General features: G+C 43.3%; 9 protein-coding genes across 9 annotated transcripts; 4 read left to right on the top strand and 5 right to left on the bottom strand.

The window, feature by feature from the left end:
- Nucleotides 1–327: 327 nt before the first annotated feature.
- On the bottom strand, nucleotides 328–1534 carry SAMD00019534_063280 (hypothetical protein; the record flags this gene model as incomplete). The annotated part of the gene is made up of 4 exons (XM_012898148.1): nucleotides 328–542; nucleotides 619–1041; nucleotides 1115–1402; nucleotides 1522–1534. The coding sequence occupies 4 exons, from the start codon at nucleotides 1532–1534 to the stop codon at nucleotides 328–330; spliced, it is 939 nt and encodes a 312-aa protein (XP_012753602.1).
- Nucleotides 1535–2765: 1231 nt separating this feature from the next.
- SAMD00019534_063290 (hypothetical protein) lies at nucleotides 2766–4163 on the top strand (the record flags this gene model as incomplete). The annotated part of the gene is made up of 2 exons (XM_012898149.1): nucleotides 2766–3464; nucleotides 3564–4163. The coding sequence occupies 2 exons, from the start codon at nucleotides 2766–2768 to the stop codon at nucleotides 4161–4163; spliced, it is 1299 nt and encodes a 432-aa protein (XP_012753603.1).
- Nucleotides 4164–4319: 156 nt separating this feature from the next.
- Nucleotides 4320–4643, bottom strand: SAMD00019534_063300 (hypothetical protein; the record flags this gene model as incomplete). Its single annotated transcript, XM_012898150.1, has 1 exon — nucleotides 4320–4643. One exon carries the CDS (start codon nucleotides 4641–4643, stop codon nucleotides 4320–4322), a length of 324 nt encoding a protein of 107 aa, XP_012753604.1.
- A 21-nt stretch (nucleotides 4644–4664) lies between these two features.
- SAMD00019534_063310 (hypothetical protein) lies at nucleotides 4665–6086 on the bottom strand (the record flags this gene model as incomplete). The annotated part of the gene is made up of 3 exons (XM_012898151.1): nucleotides 4665–5158; nucleotides 5249–5325; nucleotides 5398–6086. The coding sequence occupies 3 exons, from the start codon at nucleotides 6084–6086 to the stop codon at nucleotides 4665–4667; spliced, it is 1260 nt and encodes a 419-aa protein (XP_012753605.1).
- A 169-nt stretch (nucleotides 6087–6255) lies between these two features.
- On the top strand, nucleotides 6256–6615 carry SAMD00019534_063320 (hypothetical protein; the record flags this gene model as incomplete). Its single annotated transcript, XM_012898152.1, has 1 exon — nucleotides 6256–6615. The coding sequence occupies one exon, from the start codon at nucleotides 6256–6258 to the stop codon at nucleotides 6613–6615; it is 360 nt and encodes a 119-aa protein (XP_012753606.1).
- A 492-nt stretch (nucleotides 6616–7107) lies between these two features.
- On the top strand, nucleotides 7108–8148 carry SAMD00019534_063330 (hypothetical protein; the record flags this gene model as incomplete). The annotated part of the gene is made up of 1 exon (XM_012898153.1): nucleotides 7108–8148. One exon carries the CDS (start codon nucleotides 7108–7110, stop codon nucleotides 8146–8148), a length of 1041 nt encoding a protein of 346 aa, XP_012753607.1.
- A 1943-nt stretch (nucleotides 8149–10091) lies between these two features.
- On the bottom strand, nucleotides 10092–10911 carry SAMD00019534_063340 (hypothetical protein; the record flags this gene model as incomplete). The annotated part of the gene is made up of 2 exons (XM_012898154.1): nucleotides 10092–10663; nucleotides 10749–10911. The coding sequence occupies 2 exons, from the start codon at nucleotides 10909–10911 to the stop codon at nucleotides 10092–10094; spliced, it is 735 nt and encodes a 244-aa protein (XP_012753608.1).
- A 1373-nt stretch (nucleotides 10912–12284) lies between these two features.
- Nucleotides 12285–13314, bottom strand: SAMD00019534_063350 (hypothetical protein; the record flags this gene model as incomplete). The annotated part of the gene is made up of 6 exons (XM_012898155.1): nucleotides 12285–12407; nucleotides 12491–12718; nucleotides 12800–12847; nucleotides 12936–13056; nucleotides 13150–13210; nucleotides 13293–13314. The coding sequence occupies 6 exons, from the start codon at nucleotides 13312–13314 to the stop codon at nucleotides 12285–12287; spliced, it is 603 nt and encodes a 200-aa protein (XP_012753609.1).
- A 1267-nt stretch (nucleotides 13315–14581) lies between these two features.
- Nucleotides 14582–16733, top strand: SAMD00019534_063360 (hypothetical protein; the record flags this gene model as incomplete). The annotated part of the gene is made up of 2 exons (XM_012898156.1): nucleotides 14582–14917; nucleotides 14994–16733. The coding sequence occupies 2 exons, from the start codon at nucleotides 14582–14584 to the stop codon at nucleotides 16731–16733; spliced, it is 2076 nt and encodes a 691-aa protein (XP_012753610.1).
- Between the last annotated feature and the right edge of the window lie 22 nt (nucleotides 16734–16755).

Consider the following 16755-nt stretch of genomic DNA (forward strand, 5'->3'; position numbering starts at 1 on the left):
ACCTAGTCTGAACATCTTCAATTATATAATATTATGGTATTTACAACATCAGTTTATTGGTGCAACGCACAACATGGAAGGAAAGATTGGTGACGAACAATGAATGCACCAAAAGCATACCATGGATGAATGGTATGATTACATATGGTGGATGGATGATGATGGTGATGATGATGATGAAGTTGATGGATATTGGATAATGGGATGGATGGATAGAGGTGAAGGGGGACGACGGCTGGACATCCAGGGGGATTTGCTTGGACTGATTGATGATGATGGTATGGTCCGACCGGTCGACGATCGTGTAATAAACTACGCCAAGGCTATTTAATTGGTTTTCTTTGTTGGCTTGGCTGTAGTCGACGATGAAGATGATGATGAAGCTGGGGTGGCTGGAGCAGCATGGCCGCACACCATGTTGATGTATGGGTGCAACTTGTTGATGATCTCCTGTCCGATGGCCTTGACCTTGACCAACTGCTCATCGATGAGTTGCTTCTTCTCCAAGTACAATCTTGGTGCAATGAATGCAATCAGGAACACTAATATATTATGTGATTGATTGATCGTTGTAAGTAAGTGACGATTGAGTGAGTGAGTGAATGGGATAATACTTACCAGTGTACAAAAGACCAAGACCGCTGCAGCACTTGCCAATGGTGGCGAGGACAAAGAAGGCAAGGGCGAACTGGGCAGAGAGGATCAAGCTCTTGCAGCTAAGGACATCCTTTGCAATGCTCAGGATAGCGTTAATGAGCTCGGTGATACCCTTGACGTACTTCTCAACGACGGCTTGGTCGATGTGGAAGCTCAATGTCTTCAATCTGTCTGTGACTGGGTTGTCAAGGTTGATGGCATATTTGTTCAACAAGATAGAGACGACGTTGAAGAGCATAGAGACGACGGTAGCAACCATGGCAGTGTATGAGACCAACGACAAAAGGCTGTACTTGAAGCAGCACAACAACAAGAAGACGAGGTTGCCAATAACGAACAACAGTCCAGTCTGGACGAGATCCTCCCAAAGAAGAACCTTGTTGCCTGTAGTAGTATTGGATCAATGAATGAATGTTAGTATGGTCACGGAGATTGTTATAAGAAGTAAGATACATACAGCAGTCGTGGCATGGGAATGACTTCATAGCGTTACAGATCTTGGCGGTTTGGTGACAGATGGAGTACTCTCCAGAGGCAGAGTATGGGCAACATCCACCGGCCTTTATCTCACTTCTGACCTCTTGTATCTTTTCAGAGACCTTCTCAGAGACCTTCTCGGCGGTGACATGAACAGTCTCGACGGCCTCCTTCACAACCTCCTTTGCCTTCTCCACCTCCTCGTGGACCTTCTCTTGGATCTCCTCCTTTACCTCACCAAACTCCTGGACGACTTGATCAACTGAATCTAAACATGTTTGTGATTTAGATTTCAAAGTGTCAGCTGACTGTCTTGTCTGTATCATCTGTGTTTGTCTGATCATCGTTCATTCATTCATTCATTCATTGATTGATTGATTGACTTACCGTTATCTGACATGTTATTGCTTTTGATTATTAATTAATGACTGATTATATTATAATGTATTAATGAATTAATGAACTTAGTTAGTTAATCAGGTTTGTTTGATCCAACAATAGTGATTGATTGTTTGATTGATTGAATGAAGTGAAGTGAAGTGAAGTGAACAAACAAAAGTAATTAATAATAATATTGATTGACAAGAAGAACAACAACACGATGACTCACACACAAAGAAGGAAGGATGAAGGTGAAGCTGATAGGTACAATGTACTTAATTAAATTGATTAATAATAATAATAGTGAGCACAAACACTAACATACTCACACACTCACATACACACTCTTGATGGACTGACCGACCACCACATCACCAACCCACGACATCAATCCAATCGTGTGACAATCAAGAAACAAATAAACTAACAAACAGTCACTTCCATGTGATGTTGGTGATCCAGGCCAGCCAACACAAATCACCACACGATCACACGACATATACATCTTTGTTTGATTGTTTGAGACTCTCACTCTCTCTATTTCTCATCAAGACAGGAACAAACAAAGGTGAACACATAATTCTTATCCATCGAAGTCTAGGTGAGTGTATTTCAATGAATCATCAAATGTGAATAATTTTAGAATACCCATGGTTTAATCGCAAGGGCCGTCGCGGCGTGTGAAGTGTAGCGCTTGGACTTGGGTGTCGGAGTTGTAAAAGTAGTTGTAGACTTTGTCTATTCAATCGATTATCAACGTTTGATTGTTTGATTGTTTGTTTAGGGACAACTTTAAAATAATATGACATTGACTCTGTTATGAACAAGCGGAATAGTGTGATGATGTTGATTTGAGGCGAATGTATTAAATACTCACAATGAATGTTAACTGTATAACTTAATGTTCAATGTTGTTTGGGTGGAAGTGAGAGGGTCCTTTATGGATTGCCCATAAAGGGTGCTCCTTGATGTTCATGTAAAATAATAATAATAATTAAATTGAAGTGAAGATGTGCACAAGGAGTGGTCGATTGCATGAATGGGGAAGGACCTTGAAATTAGAAGGGGTAACGTTGTTGATTTGTTTTTTTGTTTTGGTGAATGATTGAATGAAAGAAAGAAGTCGAAGAATGATTGAGTGAGCGAGGGTAGGGTAAGTGTTGGGGTACTTGATCATTAATCGATTATCTCTTTCCTCTACATTACGTACATACATTATATATTACACAATAGATAGATAGGGAGGAGACATGTTGTCTAACTGTGCATCAAAGACAGGTGTCGTTGGACATTGGTTGGTGTCAAGAGTGGCCCCCACTTCAACATACTTGACATCGACGACAATGACATCATCGTTGACACTGCGCAATGGCTACGCAAAGAAGAATATCAATGTGGAAGAGGAACAGGCAGAGCGCGATGATATCGCACAGGCAAAGCTGTTGAACAAGGAATTGGACAATCAATACGACCCGCATTCATACTCTGGTCACTATGTTCGCGACCCCAACAGGAAGAACTTCAAGGGCGCCTTCTCGCCCAAGGACCTCGGTCGCATAAAGACAACCAAGCAGATGCTCGAAGCTGTGCACGCGGGCACGGTGGAGACCAACGAGAACGAGGGCGGCTACGACGAGGACGAGGAGGGCAAGAAGAAGCCCGACCTGTTCGAGGAGGACGATATGCAGGATCTGGGCGAGGGCGAGGAGTTTGACCCAGAGCTCGACGGCGAGGAGAACGAGATGAGCGAGAACTACGTCGTGAACGTCGGTCGCCACGTCAAGGTCACCAAGGGTGGTCGTGTCCAATCCTTCTCCACGCTCGTCTTCATTGGTAACGGTGCAGGCACTGGAGGTCTCGGCTATGGCAAGGGTGATACAGCAGCCGTCGCCCTGAAACGTGCCTCAAGAGATGCAGAGAGGAATGCGATTACAATCAACAGATATCAGGTATGAGATCAATGTGACGCGGCGACTCATTGGCACGGCAGACCATAAGGCGGGATGCTAATATCACTCAATCTCAACTCAATCAATCAATGGAAACAGGACAAGACACTTCCATGTGGACTGGACTTGAAGTTTAGAAGTACTAAGATCAGATTCTACAAGACTGGCGACGATGACGAGATGGTAGTGTCGGGCGACAAGCAGGACATCATTATGGAGTCGTTCGGACTGCACGGAGTCAACTTTAGAACGTACGGCAGACGCTCGTGGAGAAATATATTCAACGTCATTCAGAAGAAGCTGCCCGACTTTGTCAACCCGGACGAGATCGCGCGCCTCACTGGCAAGAAGCTGATCACGCGCCAATACCTCAAGGAGAAGCGCGAGACCCTGGCCGACCTGCTGGCGAGCAAGATCCCCGAAAAGGACACCGACCCTTACGACTTTGGTCTGATCGGCAAGTTCCTGTACGACCTGGAGAAGCCGGTCGATCGCAAGGAGCAGGAGGCGTTGCTTATGTACAAGACACTGCGACAATTCGAGAAGGACGACACTGGCTTTGACAATGACGACACTGAGGAGCAGGACAGTCTCGAGCGTGGCACCACCGACCCAATGAGCAAGTTCAAGCGCAAGAGGTTTATCGACTCGCAGAAGTATGAGGATTCAAGGAAGCTGCACAGCACCATCAAGCATTGAGGTTGAGTCAGTTCATTCTTTCGATCATGCAATCACTCTCTTACTCAAGCACATCACATCCTTATAATAATAAAACGATCTTGTTCCAATACCAACAACATCCATTTATATATTTATGATTGATTGATTGATTGATATTGGTGGATGATGGATACTTTAATCCATTGTGAAGTATAATGGGGATGCAGAGGTGGTATCCATTAAGTTGGCCTTGTCGTCGCTACCAGACTCTTGCTCACCGAAGAAGTTGGGGTGGGCGGCAAGGAGCTTGTCATTGAAGGTCTCGTCGTCGTCTACGCAAGGCTTTTGCTCATTTATGTAGTTTAAGTGGTTGCTGAGGAGCTGGTCAAAGAAGTTCTCGTCGTCTTCGTCGTTGACATCACCAGAAGACTCTGGGTGATTGATGAGGAGCTGGCCAAAGATGGTCTCATCGTCTTCGTCATTGACATCACCAGAAGACACTGGCTCGTCAATGACCATCGGATCCAAGTTGTTGGTCAACTATTGTTCAGGAAGAAGATGTGGAGATTCTGATGAGAAGATCTGAGGCTGGGCCTGCTGATGAGGCTCTGGCAGAGTCATGGGTTGATCCAGTGGCCTTTGGTGAGAATCAGGAGGTTGTTGGGACTTTGTCTTTGGCAGTGTCTGTGGCTCTGGCTCGGGCTCTGATTGTGGCTCTGGATGTTGCTGTGGCTGTGGTGCGCTTTGCTTCAATGGACTTGGAGAATAATTGAAGTTTGGGTCAAACAGAGGCATGCCCAGACTTGGAGTAGGTGAGATTTGCTCACCAGTCTTAGGAAAACCGTTGGAGGGGAATAGATTGGGATTGTTGATGTCTGAAGGGGCGACCGGATCAGATTTCTTTTTCTTTCCTCTCTTCTCAGCCCGCGGGCTAGTCTTGCCCCTTGGAGCCCTTGATGTCGTTGACTTGTCTTGAGAGAAACTGGTCTTGGATCTCTTCCCCGATGATCTCTCCTGAGACTCATGCTCACTCTCTATTGATTGATTGATTAATTGATTGAAAGAGAGAATGAGTGAGTGAGTTACGAGAGCCTGTAGTGGACTAGTCCGGATTGATTATATACCTTCGCTAGGTGGTTGACAGAAGTAGTCAGAGAATGGTTTGTTGATCTCCAACTTTGTTTCATTGGAGACTAGCATGCTCTGGATTTTGTAGAGTGATGTATCGTAGTACTTTAGCGGCATGCTAACTACTCGGATAGTGTTGGCATACCATATCCACCAATGGTTCCAAAGGTCCAGATGGTAGTAAGTCCAGCCAGGGTTGGTGTTGATGTTAGAGTTGGTGATGGTGTTGGTCTTGGAGTTGGTTGGTGACTTCTTTCTCTTATTGTTATCCGCCTTAGCCTTTACCTTCACCTCCTCGTCCTGCTCTTTTTTTACTACTTGAGTGTGGACATATACGATGTTGTTGTCGGTCTTGTCTGTGACAATGATGCACTCCTTAAAGTATAATTGGCAGGGAAAGACATAAGTCAGCTCGATGGCACCGCTGACAATGGTATCTAAGGGCACATTGTTGACAAAGGGGGACGATGACCTGACGATTGCATTCTGGAGAAGGTCGGTACGGCAGGTGAAGTATAGCATGACCTTCAACCGGATCGGTGGGGGCAGCTCGTCCCTTCTACATGTACTCTCATGATAGATGTTGAATCTGATCAAGAGGTCAACCTCCATAGGTTCATCAGTGACCTTCTCGTTAACCTCCTTGTCGAGTATGAACTCCAAAGGGCACAGTCCACTCTTGGGGTGGCGGTACCAATGGACAAACGTCTTTCTCGATGTGTAGGCCATCACGTGTTTGGTCTCACTCTCAAAGTCAAGGGCGACACCCTTGTACTTTGGCTCCATTAGGTACGGAGGCAAGTAAAGGAGCACGTAGGAGACCTTCTTAAACATTACATCGTAAGGCTGGTAGATCAAGCATGCCTCATTGGCATCCTTGGTTGGGTACAGCCAAATTGATTGAAGTAGTTGAAGTTGTTTACGCCAAAGTTACACGTACTCTTCTGATCATCAATCATATAGTTGTTGTTGTTGTTGTCATCCTCATCATCCGTGGATTGAGATGATGCTCTTGGATGAGGTCGATGTTGTTGTAGTTGTTGTTGTTGAGGTGGAGCTTGTTGAGGTGGTGGAGGTGGAGCTTGTAGATGTGGTCATAGTGGAGGTGTTGACAACTGAGTCCAACTCCTCTGATGAGGAGGAATCAATTGAGGATGTTGTAGATGATGTGGAGGAGGGTGAGGAGGAAGCGGAGGGTATGTTGGTGATGATATCAATCATTATTGAAGAGATCGAGTCCACATCCAGAGGCTCACAGGCAGGTTCAGTGGCAAGCTCAGTGGCAGGCTCAGTAGCAGGGGTAGTTGAAGGTTCAGTGGCGAGCTCATGGGCAGGAGCAGGGGCAGAATCAGGGTCGCTGTAACTTGGTTCTTTGGAAAGTACCAGATCATTTGAGATAGCTGGCTTGAGCTTGGAGGCCATCTGGATGACCATGAGTATATAACTCTCTTTACTGAGTTTAGGTTTTTGCGAAGTGATTGATCTTCAATCACGTGATATGATTGATTGAAGGAGTGAGTGATAATCAATCAGGACCAAAAAAAAATTAATAAAAATGGAATAGTAGCGACCCTTATTGGGTCTAATTTGGACCATTATCAACTCAACTGGAGATTTCAGTTTGTATTTTACATTCTGAACTTCAACTTCATGATGACAACACTTTAGTGAATGTATCGATAATGGATAATGGTAGTTTGTTGATTAATTGAATGATGAACTCATTATTTAATGAATTCAAACAAATATTCAAGAATACAACTCACCTGATAGAGATGAACACGAAACTTTTCATTTGTTAACAAACAAACACACAAACAAAACAGTTAATTAAGATTGAATACAGATAGATACAATGAATACAAATAATAATAGTAGTAGTAGTATAATTATTACATTACAAGAATTAAAAAATAAACTTGATGATGATAGACAACAATTACAAGAGATAGAGGCATTGCTTGAGGAAGATCCATCGAATGAAGAATTACATACTTTAAAAGCAGAGTTGGTCGATTTGATAAAGAAGTCATCCGATCTGATAGTTGGCAAGGAGAGAGAACTGTCTGCCGCCACTGCTGCACAGGCCACTGCGACATCATCATCGCACGCTAATAGTAATACACCACTATACAACGCCGCCGCTGTGTCGTCACCAACATCACAAACTAATCATAGTGATACACTGTCTTCCTCTTCGATCGCTGCTGCTGCTGCGGCCGCCATTGGCATCACTGGTACATCTTCATCAACAAAGTCATCATTGTCGGCGACAACAAATACAACAACAACAGCAACATTATCATCACCTGCCGATAGCACAGTGTTCAAACTGATGGTTGGCACTAAGTGTGAAGGAAAGTACTCGGTCGATGGTGTATGGTATGATGCAGTCATTGATGAGATCAACAAGGATGGATCATACAAGGTTACATACACAGAGTACGGCAACTCAGAGACGCTCAACGTGTCGGACATCCGACCCGTCACACGACAAAAGGTGGCTGGCACCGTGCAGGACCAGTCGTCGCGATACACAACGGCCGCTGACTCGCTGCAGCAGATACCCAAGCATCTGAAGATCCTGCCGGACGACTCGGAGGAGGTCAAGAAGCAGAAGCAGAAGAAGATACATTTGATCAAATCACAGAACAGGCTGTACAAGGCCGACGAGGAGAGCAAGAAGAAGAAGCAGGCTTGGCAAGACTTCCAGAACAAGCCCAAGAAGTCAATACCCGGCACATTCACGGACAAGAAGAGGGTCAGCATGTTCTCAACGCCTGACAATGTCAACGGACGTGTTGGAGTGATTGGTAGTGGACGTGGCATGACAGAGAGCACCAACTTTTCAATGAGTAAGAAGGGTTGTTCAATCGTTCAGCCAACAGGTAAATAAAATATTCAGGTAACGTCCTTCCATCCATATCTATCTCTTGGTTAAACACCTGTGTATTTGGTTAGTTTTGTTGGTTGGTTGGCATGGCTGCCAGTCTGAGTATCCGAGCGAAATTAGTCACTATCCATTGCACCATTGAGCTCATTGAGAGCGAATTCTTTCTTGATTCACTATTAAACAACAACAACAATAACATTCTAATGTACAAACCACTTCGATGTAGTTTGATTGGATAGATTCAATACCAACATTAACATACCCTGGTAAGACCCAGATAAACTTGATCAGATTGTCAAAGATATTAATAAGCAGGAATACAAATGTGAAGGCAGAGGAAAATTATTTATTAAGAGTTGTTGAGTGAGGAGTAAGAGTTGCCAATTGTATTTACAATAAATATTGTGGACCGTGTTTGGTCTATCGGTGATTGTTGATTTCTCGATTGATTGTTGTTGAGATGATAGAATGGCTGTTGGAAGATCTACTGGCCAGGTGTTTTAACAAAGGCGAGGTCCATTGCGCAATCTGTGATACAAAGTTTGAGTACTTCCCGAACGGTGACATTGTACATGGTTGTCAACTGATCTTTGATGATGTCGGTTTCCAGTTGAAACAAGTTGAGTTGAGAGTCCAGTTCCAAGGCTTTGTAAGCATAGTAGTAAGCAAAGAGAGTGCACCATTTTGTATTTGGAGCCTGAGGATTCTTCTTGCATCTGATGACGACCAGTTTCCAACTTTTAGGTAAGGTTGATCTGACAGCTTGTGAATGGAAGTCAGCCGGATCCAACAAAAAGAGAGTGTAATTGGAGCCAATGAGAACTGATGCATGACTGAATTTACAAAACATTGGTGAGATTAGGATTGAGAGGTAATTGCCCAGAGAATCTACACGTCCATGATAGATGGCACGGTGTTTGTAGACTCGACCAATGTCTGCAAGTTACCGTGCAATGTTAAAGATGCGCCCCCGCGTCTTTCAAATTGTGCAATGATGTCTTCATCGTTCGTTCCTAATATATCGCGACTCTGTCGATTGTCTTGGATCATCTTTTCAATCGATTGTGCTGCTATGTCTGCAATTGTTTGCAAAACTGTGTCTGCTATGTCTTCAAAGACATCATCATCTACTACTTCAAAATTATCTTCTTCATCATCTTCTTCTTCGGATGACTCATCATCATTGTGGGTCAATGTTGAGGATGGCGACTGTGTTGGATAGCCCATGAAGGCCGAAGAAGAGTCCCTCTCCGGCCTGTTTGTTCCTCTTGGAGAGTTGGGGTTTGTCTGATAGGAGATATTTTCTCTTTAAAGTTGATACAGCAACTTGTATATGCTCCACCAATTCATCTTTTGATAAGCTATCATAAAACGCTGCTAAGGGAGTATTGACATTTGAGTGTATAAGTTAGTATTAAATGAAGACATTGCGCCGATATTGTTTGTACTTACTCGTTGGCTCTATCATTTCAAAAAGATACGAGTCAAGGGCTGTCTGGCCTTGAGATAATGCTCTGAGAATGAACGATGCTTTGTTGTTGTTCTTGTCAAGGAACGCCGCACATTTGCTCTTGTCGTCATTTGACAAACTAGATTGTTTGTCAATGGCATCAAGAGCCAAGTCAACTTGACTTGGTAGTGACATTGCTGATAGAGAAATGTACAGATGAAGAGATAATATGTTGGGATGAGAAGAAGTGTGACAACTTGATAACAACACAAAACTCCACTTTTTGTTAATAATTTAAATATTAATATTAACAAATTCTTCTTTAGGTAAATTAAATTAAAATTTATAAACTTGAACTTCGAATAAGTTTTACAAATAAATATTAAAAATAATCAAATAGTTATATAAATAGAATGAATGCCACATGCAGGCAAATATATGATACAGTGGACAGAAGACACTCTGATATGATGGTAGTGTCGACAAATAGATTTGTTTATTCAGTGTGCTCCATGGCGATGAAGCTGGTGGCGGTGGAACTGCCAGTGATCGATGGGAAGATGTTGACCAAGTCGTGGATCTCCTGTATGCAATAGTCGACGGCAGGGCTGTCCGAGGTGGAGCCAACCAGTACGGTGATCATGCCGGCCTTCTTTGCGCCCTCCAAGTTCTCGACAACGTCGTCAAAGAAGACGACGCCGGAGGGATCGTTCGTGCCGGCCTTCTTCAGGGCCATCTGGTAGGAGACGGGGTGTGGCTTGCTGTAGTCCATCAACTCGAGATACTCGAGGGTGTCGCTGAAGAAGCTGTCGACGCCCAGCTCCTTGGTGACGCGCTGGCAATGGCCCAGATCGGCATTGCTGAATATTAACTTCTTGATGTTTGGTCTGATCGATGTGAGCACCTCAATCAATCGCTCGTCCCTGCCAATGTGCTTCTTCAAGTCCAATCCACCATGAACATAGTCGAGATAGTGATGAATGTCCACCTGATAGTTAAGCATCAGTCCTTTCAGTGTGAGTCCATATGTCTTGTAATACAAGTTCCTAATCTTGTCAACTTCATCCTCTATAATTTGATTGATTGATTGAGTGGAGGCGTCAGCCATGTGGACTCGGTGGACTTGGTGGACTGATGAACAAAGATAACATACCTGGTAAGTTTATGATTGTGGTCATGTATTCTGTGATACGCTTGGAGACTTGGTTGGCTAGTCCGCATGACTTTGGATAAAGAGTGTTGTCCAAGTCGAACAACAGTGTATGAATTGAAGAGTGGAGGATTGATGCCTCCTCCTTGATGTTTCCTGGTGCCATAATTAGAGTATTAAAGAGATTACTTTGAAATGCTTGTGATGATATTGACGCTGTACTGGCTGTTGTTGTTGATGTTGTTGATGATGTAGTTGATGGTGATGATGTTGGTGTTGATTTATGAGGATCAGTGTTTATGAATGATGTTGGGGTAGGAGGCTGAGCTAATGATGATGATGATGATGGCGCTGGATATGTATGCGAGCTAAAGTGGCGAATGAATGATGAATGGCCGTTGCTGTTGTTGTTGGTGTTGTTGGTGTTGTTGGTGTTGTTGTTGTTGTTGGATAATAATTGTGGAAGTAGCGAGCAGGATGAGGGCAGCGGCTTATTGTTGTTGCTACTACTACTACTACGATAGAGATATTTACAATGGCCTGCGATGAGCTGATGTCGGCTGAGTGATGGAGACAGTGTGTTGTGCTTTAGGTTTATGTGCTTGCTTGCGCAAGTTGTTGTGTTTGAGTTTGGGTTTGAGTTGTATTGTGTTAGTTGGTAGTGGTAGTTGGTTGGTTGGTGGTAGTGTCCGTTCGTTTATTGTTCCGTTCGGAGCTGTGGATGTTCCAAGCGAGCGAGCAATGTACGACGACAACAAATAATAATAATATTAATAATAATAATGATGATGATGATAATGATATAATAAATTATATAGTGAGTCGTAGTAGTAGGATTGATTATATGTATGAACGTATTTACACTTCAATCAGTTGTTGTTGCAATGATATTATAATGATGTTGATGATTGTGAGTGATTAAAGTAATCTTACAATGAGTGTTCTGCGAGCTATTCACAACAACAAACAAACACAAGGCAGAGCAGCAATGATATTACTGTGAGATATATATGTTATGTGTGTGTATGTTTGTAATTATCTGTGTGTGAGTGATAATGAATGAGTTCAGATTCCAATCATTCATTTATTGATCCCTCCACACCACACTTACACTAACACACAGAGATAGCAAGATGGGATGGATGGCACACTTTTCCAACTGCTTTGTTGCCTTTTCCCACTCAACACAAGTGTTCGCCCACTCGCACACTCACACCTTGATCAAATTTATGCTGGATCCAGCACATCTCGAGTAACTTTCTAGTCCCACCATGAGGAATAACATTACCAAATTAGTCAATATATCTTGACGGCATCATCATCACCCTCGACTGAACTGTAACTCATTCTTGTGGACTTCCCCACACACACCGTGGGACTGATCCCAATATAATGAATGATGTAATGGTATCCGACATTACCATCATCTGACAATGATGTCGTGTTCCATCGGATGGGATATCTGTATCTGATGATTAATTTAGGGAACTTGTTGATTAATTAATTGAAGAAGGGGGGGACAGTGGGAATAATTTATTGCTACTTGTTAACTGGATTGCTCTTCTTGATGTCTGCTGCTAGACGTGTGAAGGCATCATCAATGCCTGTCGAGTCCTTAGCACTAGTCTCCAAAATAGGTATGTTATATTCATCAGAGAATTTCTATTATTATATTTGATTGATTGAATATTCAAGTTAGTACCAATCAATGAGTGATCGTGAGCAAGATGAATGAATGAACATACCTTGGCAACCTTGAAGTCTACAGCTCTCTTGTTGTTAAGATCGCACTTGTTTCCAACGATGAGCTTGAGCACAGAGGGACTGGCAAAGCGGTCGACGTCAATCAACCATCTCTTTATACTGTTGAAAGAGTCCATCGAGGTGATATCGTACACAATGATCAATCCATGTGCTCCTCTATAATAGCTGGTTGTGATGGTCTTGAATCGCTCCTGGCCGGCAGTGTCCCACTATATAGATTATAGATATAATATGTTAGTGATCGATTCATCCATCCATCCATCCATCAATCCAATCATTAATATATTTACAATCTGTAGTTTAATCTTCTTTCCATCCAACTCGATTGTTCTTATACACTATTATTATTATATTGGTTAGTAAGTCAGTCAACGAGCCAGCCAGCGTGCACCAATCATTGTCTTTGACAATCATAATAATACTTACAAAATCTACACCAATCGTACTTATATAGCTATCAGTGAACCTGTTGTCAGCGAATCTCAATAGCATACATGACTTGCCAACGCCAGAGTCTCCGATGACCAGGATCTTCAATAGCATGTCACTATTTGTGAATGAAGCAGACAAAGATGATAATGATGTCAGGGTGGGAGTGTTAATGATCCATTCGTTCAATCAATCAACAATGATAACATACTATTCTGGATGAGCTTCTCCGCGTGATGAACTTGATGTCACTGAAAACGAGTTCGATTCCTCTGTTGAAGGTTTGATTGTTGTTAGGTGATCATGTAATGTATAAACAACACAACTACAAGTGACTGATGCCCCTGGACATACCTTTTGATCCTCCGCAACCCATGATATTTCTCTTTCTATTCTATTTAACTAACTAAACTAACTAGTACAAAGGGTGTTGTGTGTTGTTGTGATGTATTGATTGATTGCTGTCTAGGCTTTGGTTGTTGGCTTTGACTGGCTTGTTTTTTTGATCGATCTGATCTGAGCTTGAGCTGAAATGTCTTTGTCGACTAAATGTTATGTACTTATATTAAAATATTTATAATATTGTTGTTGGTTAATATTATTATACCTAAGGTTGATGGGATGGATGGTTGTTGGGTTAGACGATGGATGTTATATTACTACTGCATGAGTCCTCCACCTTTGAATGAAGTATGAGTGAGTGAATGAATGATTGAGAGAGTGATGATGATGATGATGATGATGGTGAATTTGAACAACAAGTGGAAACAAGAGTGAGTCGATGCTCTCAGTCAATATAATACACAAACACAATGATGATGTGATGAAAGTGAATAAACAATATTCACACATACACAGTTACACTTACACACTATCTCTATCTCTATCACTTACTCCTACACACTCTTCACTTCACTCTTTCACTTTCTCTATCTTGCAGTCACAAGCGCACAAGAAACACACACCTCTCTACCCACTCACACCATGCTAGCCCACACCAGACATGAACACACACACACACACCAAAGGATAGAAGTGAGGCACAAGTTCATATCTTCCAAATATATATATAATTAAATAAAATAACTTTTCATGTTATCTTTCTTTGGAGGTCCAAGTGAAGTGAAGTGGTTGGGGGAGATCATCATAATGGTCCAAACCAGGGCCCAAACAAATGGACAACTAATTATTACTGGGTTTGATTGGATTGATTATTGACTTACTTGATTAATTAGACGATTACCGATTAGTTTTTGGTTGATTGGTTGATATATATCTACAGATAAGATAAAAGAATGAATGATTTGAAGATTGTTTGAATGATTGAATGAATAGGTGGGAATGAGAAATATGATGATAATAGACCAGGTGACCTCCAACCTTTGTCCGAGGAATGAAGGAACTACTCACACGCCACCATTGCACAATGATGTTGCTCATTCCTCCTCAAGTTGTTTTGTTTATGTGTGTGTGAGTGGTTAGACTTGTGAGTCAACGAAACTGATTCAAAGAAGTCATCCTATTCCCAAAACAAACGAGTTTGAATTACATGTGCATTACTATCTCTCAAACAATCAATCATTGCATTCTGATTCTCTCATTGAGATACCATATCTCTTTCTCTAATATCAAACAACAACAACATGTCAAATAAGAATGTAAAGTCTACCCAACAACAGAAACAACAACAGACAAGTACCAATGTCAATGGCAATGGCAATGGCAATGGCAATGGCAATGGCAATGTAAATGGCAATGTAATGATTGTACCAATTGAACAACAGATTGTAGTTGATAAGGTGCGTGAACTATTGTTGATTACACCACAAAAGACTACAAATGAGTTACCAGGACATTACAAGACATTGTTCGATCTGACCAACAAGCTCATTGTAATGGACTCCAAGAACTCACATTACAAACAGCTCAAGGCCGTCAGTCTATTCAGTTACGTCGACACCTGCAAGCCACCAACAGATGTATGTATCATGCATACGTCTAAGTGCCATCCCTTCTCATACTTACATTCATTCAATCAATCAATCAACTTCAAAGGTCGCCATTGCAAAGCTTGAAGAAGCAGTTCAATTTGGTCCAACGATAAAGTTCATAAGCGAGCGACTATCATTGTATTACAATCACACTGGACGATCACCTAGTAGCGCGGTGGTAGCTGCGGCAACTGCTGCAGTGGACAAGAGCAAGTTGGAGGCAATTGAGATGTTTGCCATTGCATTGGAATGTGAGAGGAAGGCCGACCTTCAACGAGCCTTCCTCATCTCGGCGGCTGCTCATGAGAAGGACCCAAACAACAGAGACATCAACCTCTATGTCGGCACGCTCTACGCCAAACAGGGCAAGATACCACATGCCAACAAGCACATTGACATGGCGCTGCGAGGTGGCTCGCAGATGTGGGAAGCGCACATGGAGAAGGCCGGCCTCGAGCAAAAGGCTGGCGACACGGCGGTGGCAATCAAGCGACTCTCGATGCTCATCAATGTGGCCGATTCGCCAAAGGACATCAAGCGACGAGCACACCTCCTCAAGATATTCTACATGAACTACATGGAGAGCAACAGTCATGGCAAAGAGACATACGACGAGACGATACTCTACACCAAGGCATTGCTCACTAGCTGCGGCATCACACCATTCACTTACTCTGACGACAGGATATCGTCGCACAAGAAGCACTATCCTATCAGAGTGGCATACCTCTCTTCACACTTTTGCGAGCATCCTGTGGCCTACTTCATCGACGGAATACTCAAGTGCCACAACAAGGACATGTACGACGTTCACATCATATCGTTGGGCGCAACACACGACTCTTACACCGACCGATTCATCTCCTACGTGGGCCAGAGCAACTTCCACAATGTGACCAGAGGCATGCCGTGCGAGCAGATCGCACGCAAGATATACGACCTCAACATCACGATCCTCGTCTGTCTGGACATGCACACGGAGCGCGATGCAGAGATAGCTTTGTATCGACCGGCACCAATAATGGTCAACTACTTGGGCTACCCAAACACCAGCGGTGTCTCGGCCATCCAGTACCGAATCACAGACCAACACGCTGACCCGGTCAGCTCGAAGCAACCGTGGAGCGAGCGTCTGATACGCATGCCTGCCTCATTCCTTGTATTTGAACCTTCACACATTGAGCGACATCAGATCAGCAGCAAGTCGCCATTCGATACAAATGGCTACATTACATTTGGATGCTACAATACTCTCTCGAAGATACAGCCCTGCACATGGGCCGTATGGAGCGAGCTGCTCAAGAAGGTACCGACGGCAAGGATCTTGATAAAGGCGCCACTTTTCATTGTCGACTCGGCCAAGGCAGAGTACGCAGAGCGACTCAAGCAATATGGAGTGGCGAGCAATAGAGTCATTATGAAGGCATACAACATGGACACGTCTGGACACTATGACAGCTTCAATGAGGTGGACATCAGTCTTGACCCATTCCCGTACGCTGGCACGACAACATCGATGGACTCACTGTGGATGGGAGTCCCATTTGTGTCACTGGCTGGCGACACGCATGCACAATGTGTAGGCCGATCGATCCTTTACAACGTTGGCTTGGGCGACCTTGCGGCCACCAATGCCAAAGAGTACGTGGACATTGCCGCCAAGCTGGCTAATGACATTGATAGACTGAATGGTCTTCGCGTCAACCTGCGTACCATGCTAAAGAAGAGTCCACTGTCCGATCCCAAGCAGTTCACAATCCATCTCGAGCAAAAGTACGTTGACATGTTCAATGAGGCGCTGTAGGTTGATGCTGCGTCGTCGTCAA

Source organism: Acytostelium subglobosum (assembly GCF_000787575.1).
Source record: "Acytostelium subglobosum LB1 DNA, scaffold: scaffold12, whole genome shotgun sequence".
NCBI lineage: Eukaryota > Evosea > Eumycetozoa > Acytosteliales > Acytosteliaceae > Acytostelium > Acytostelium subglobosum.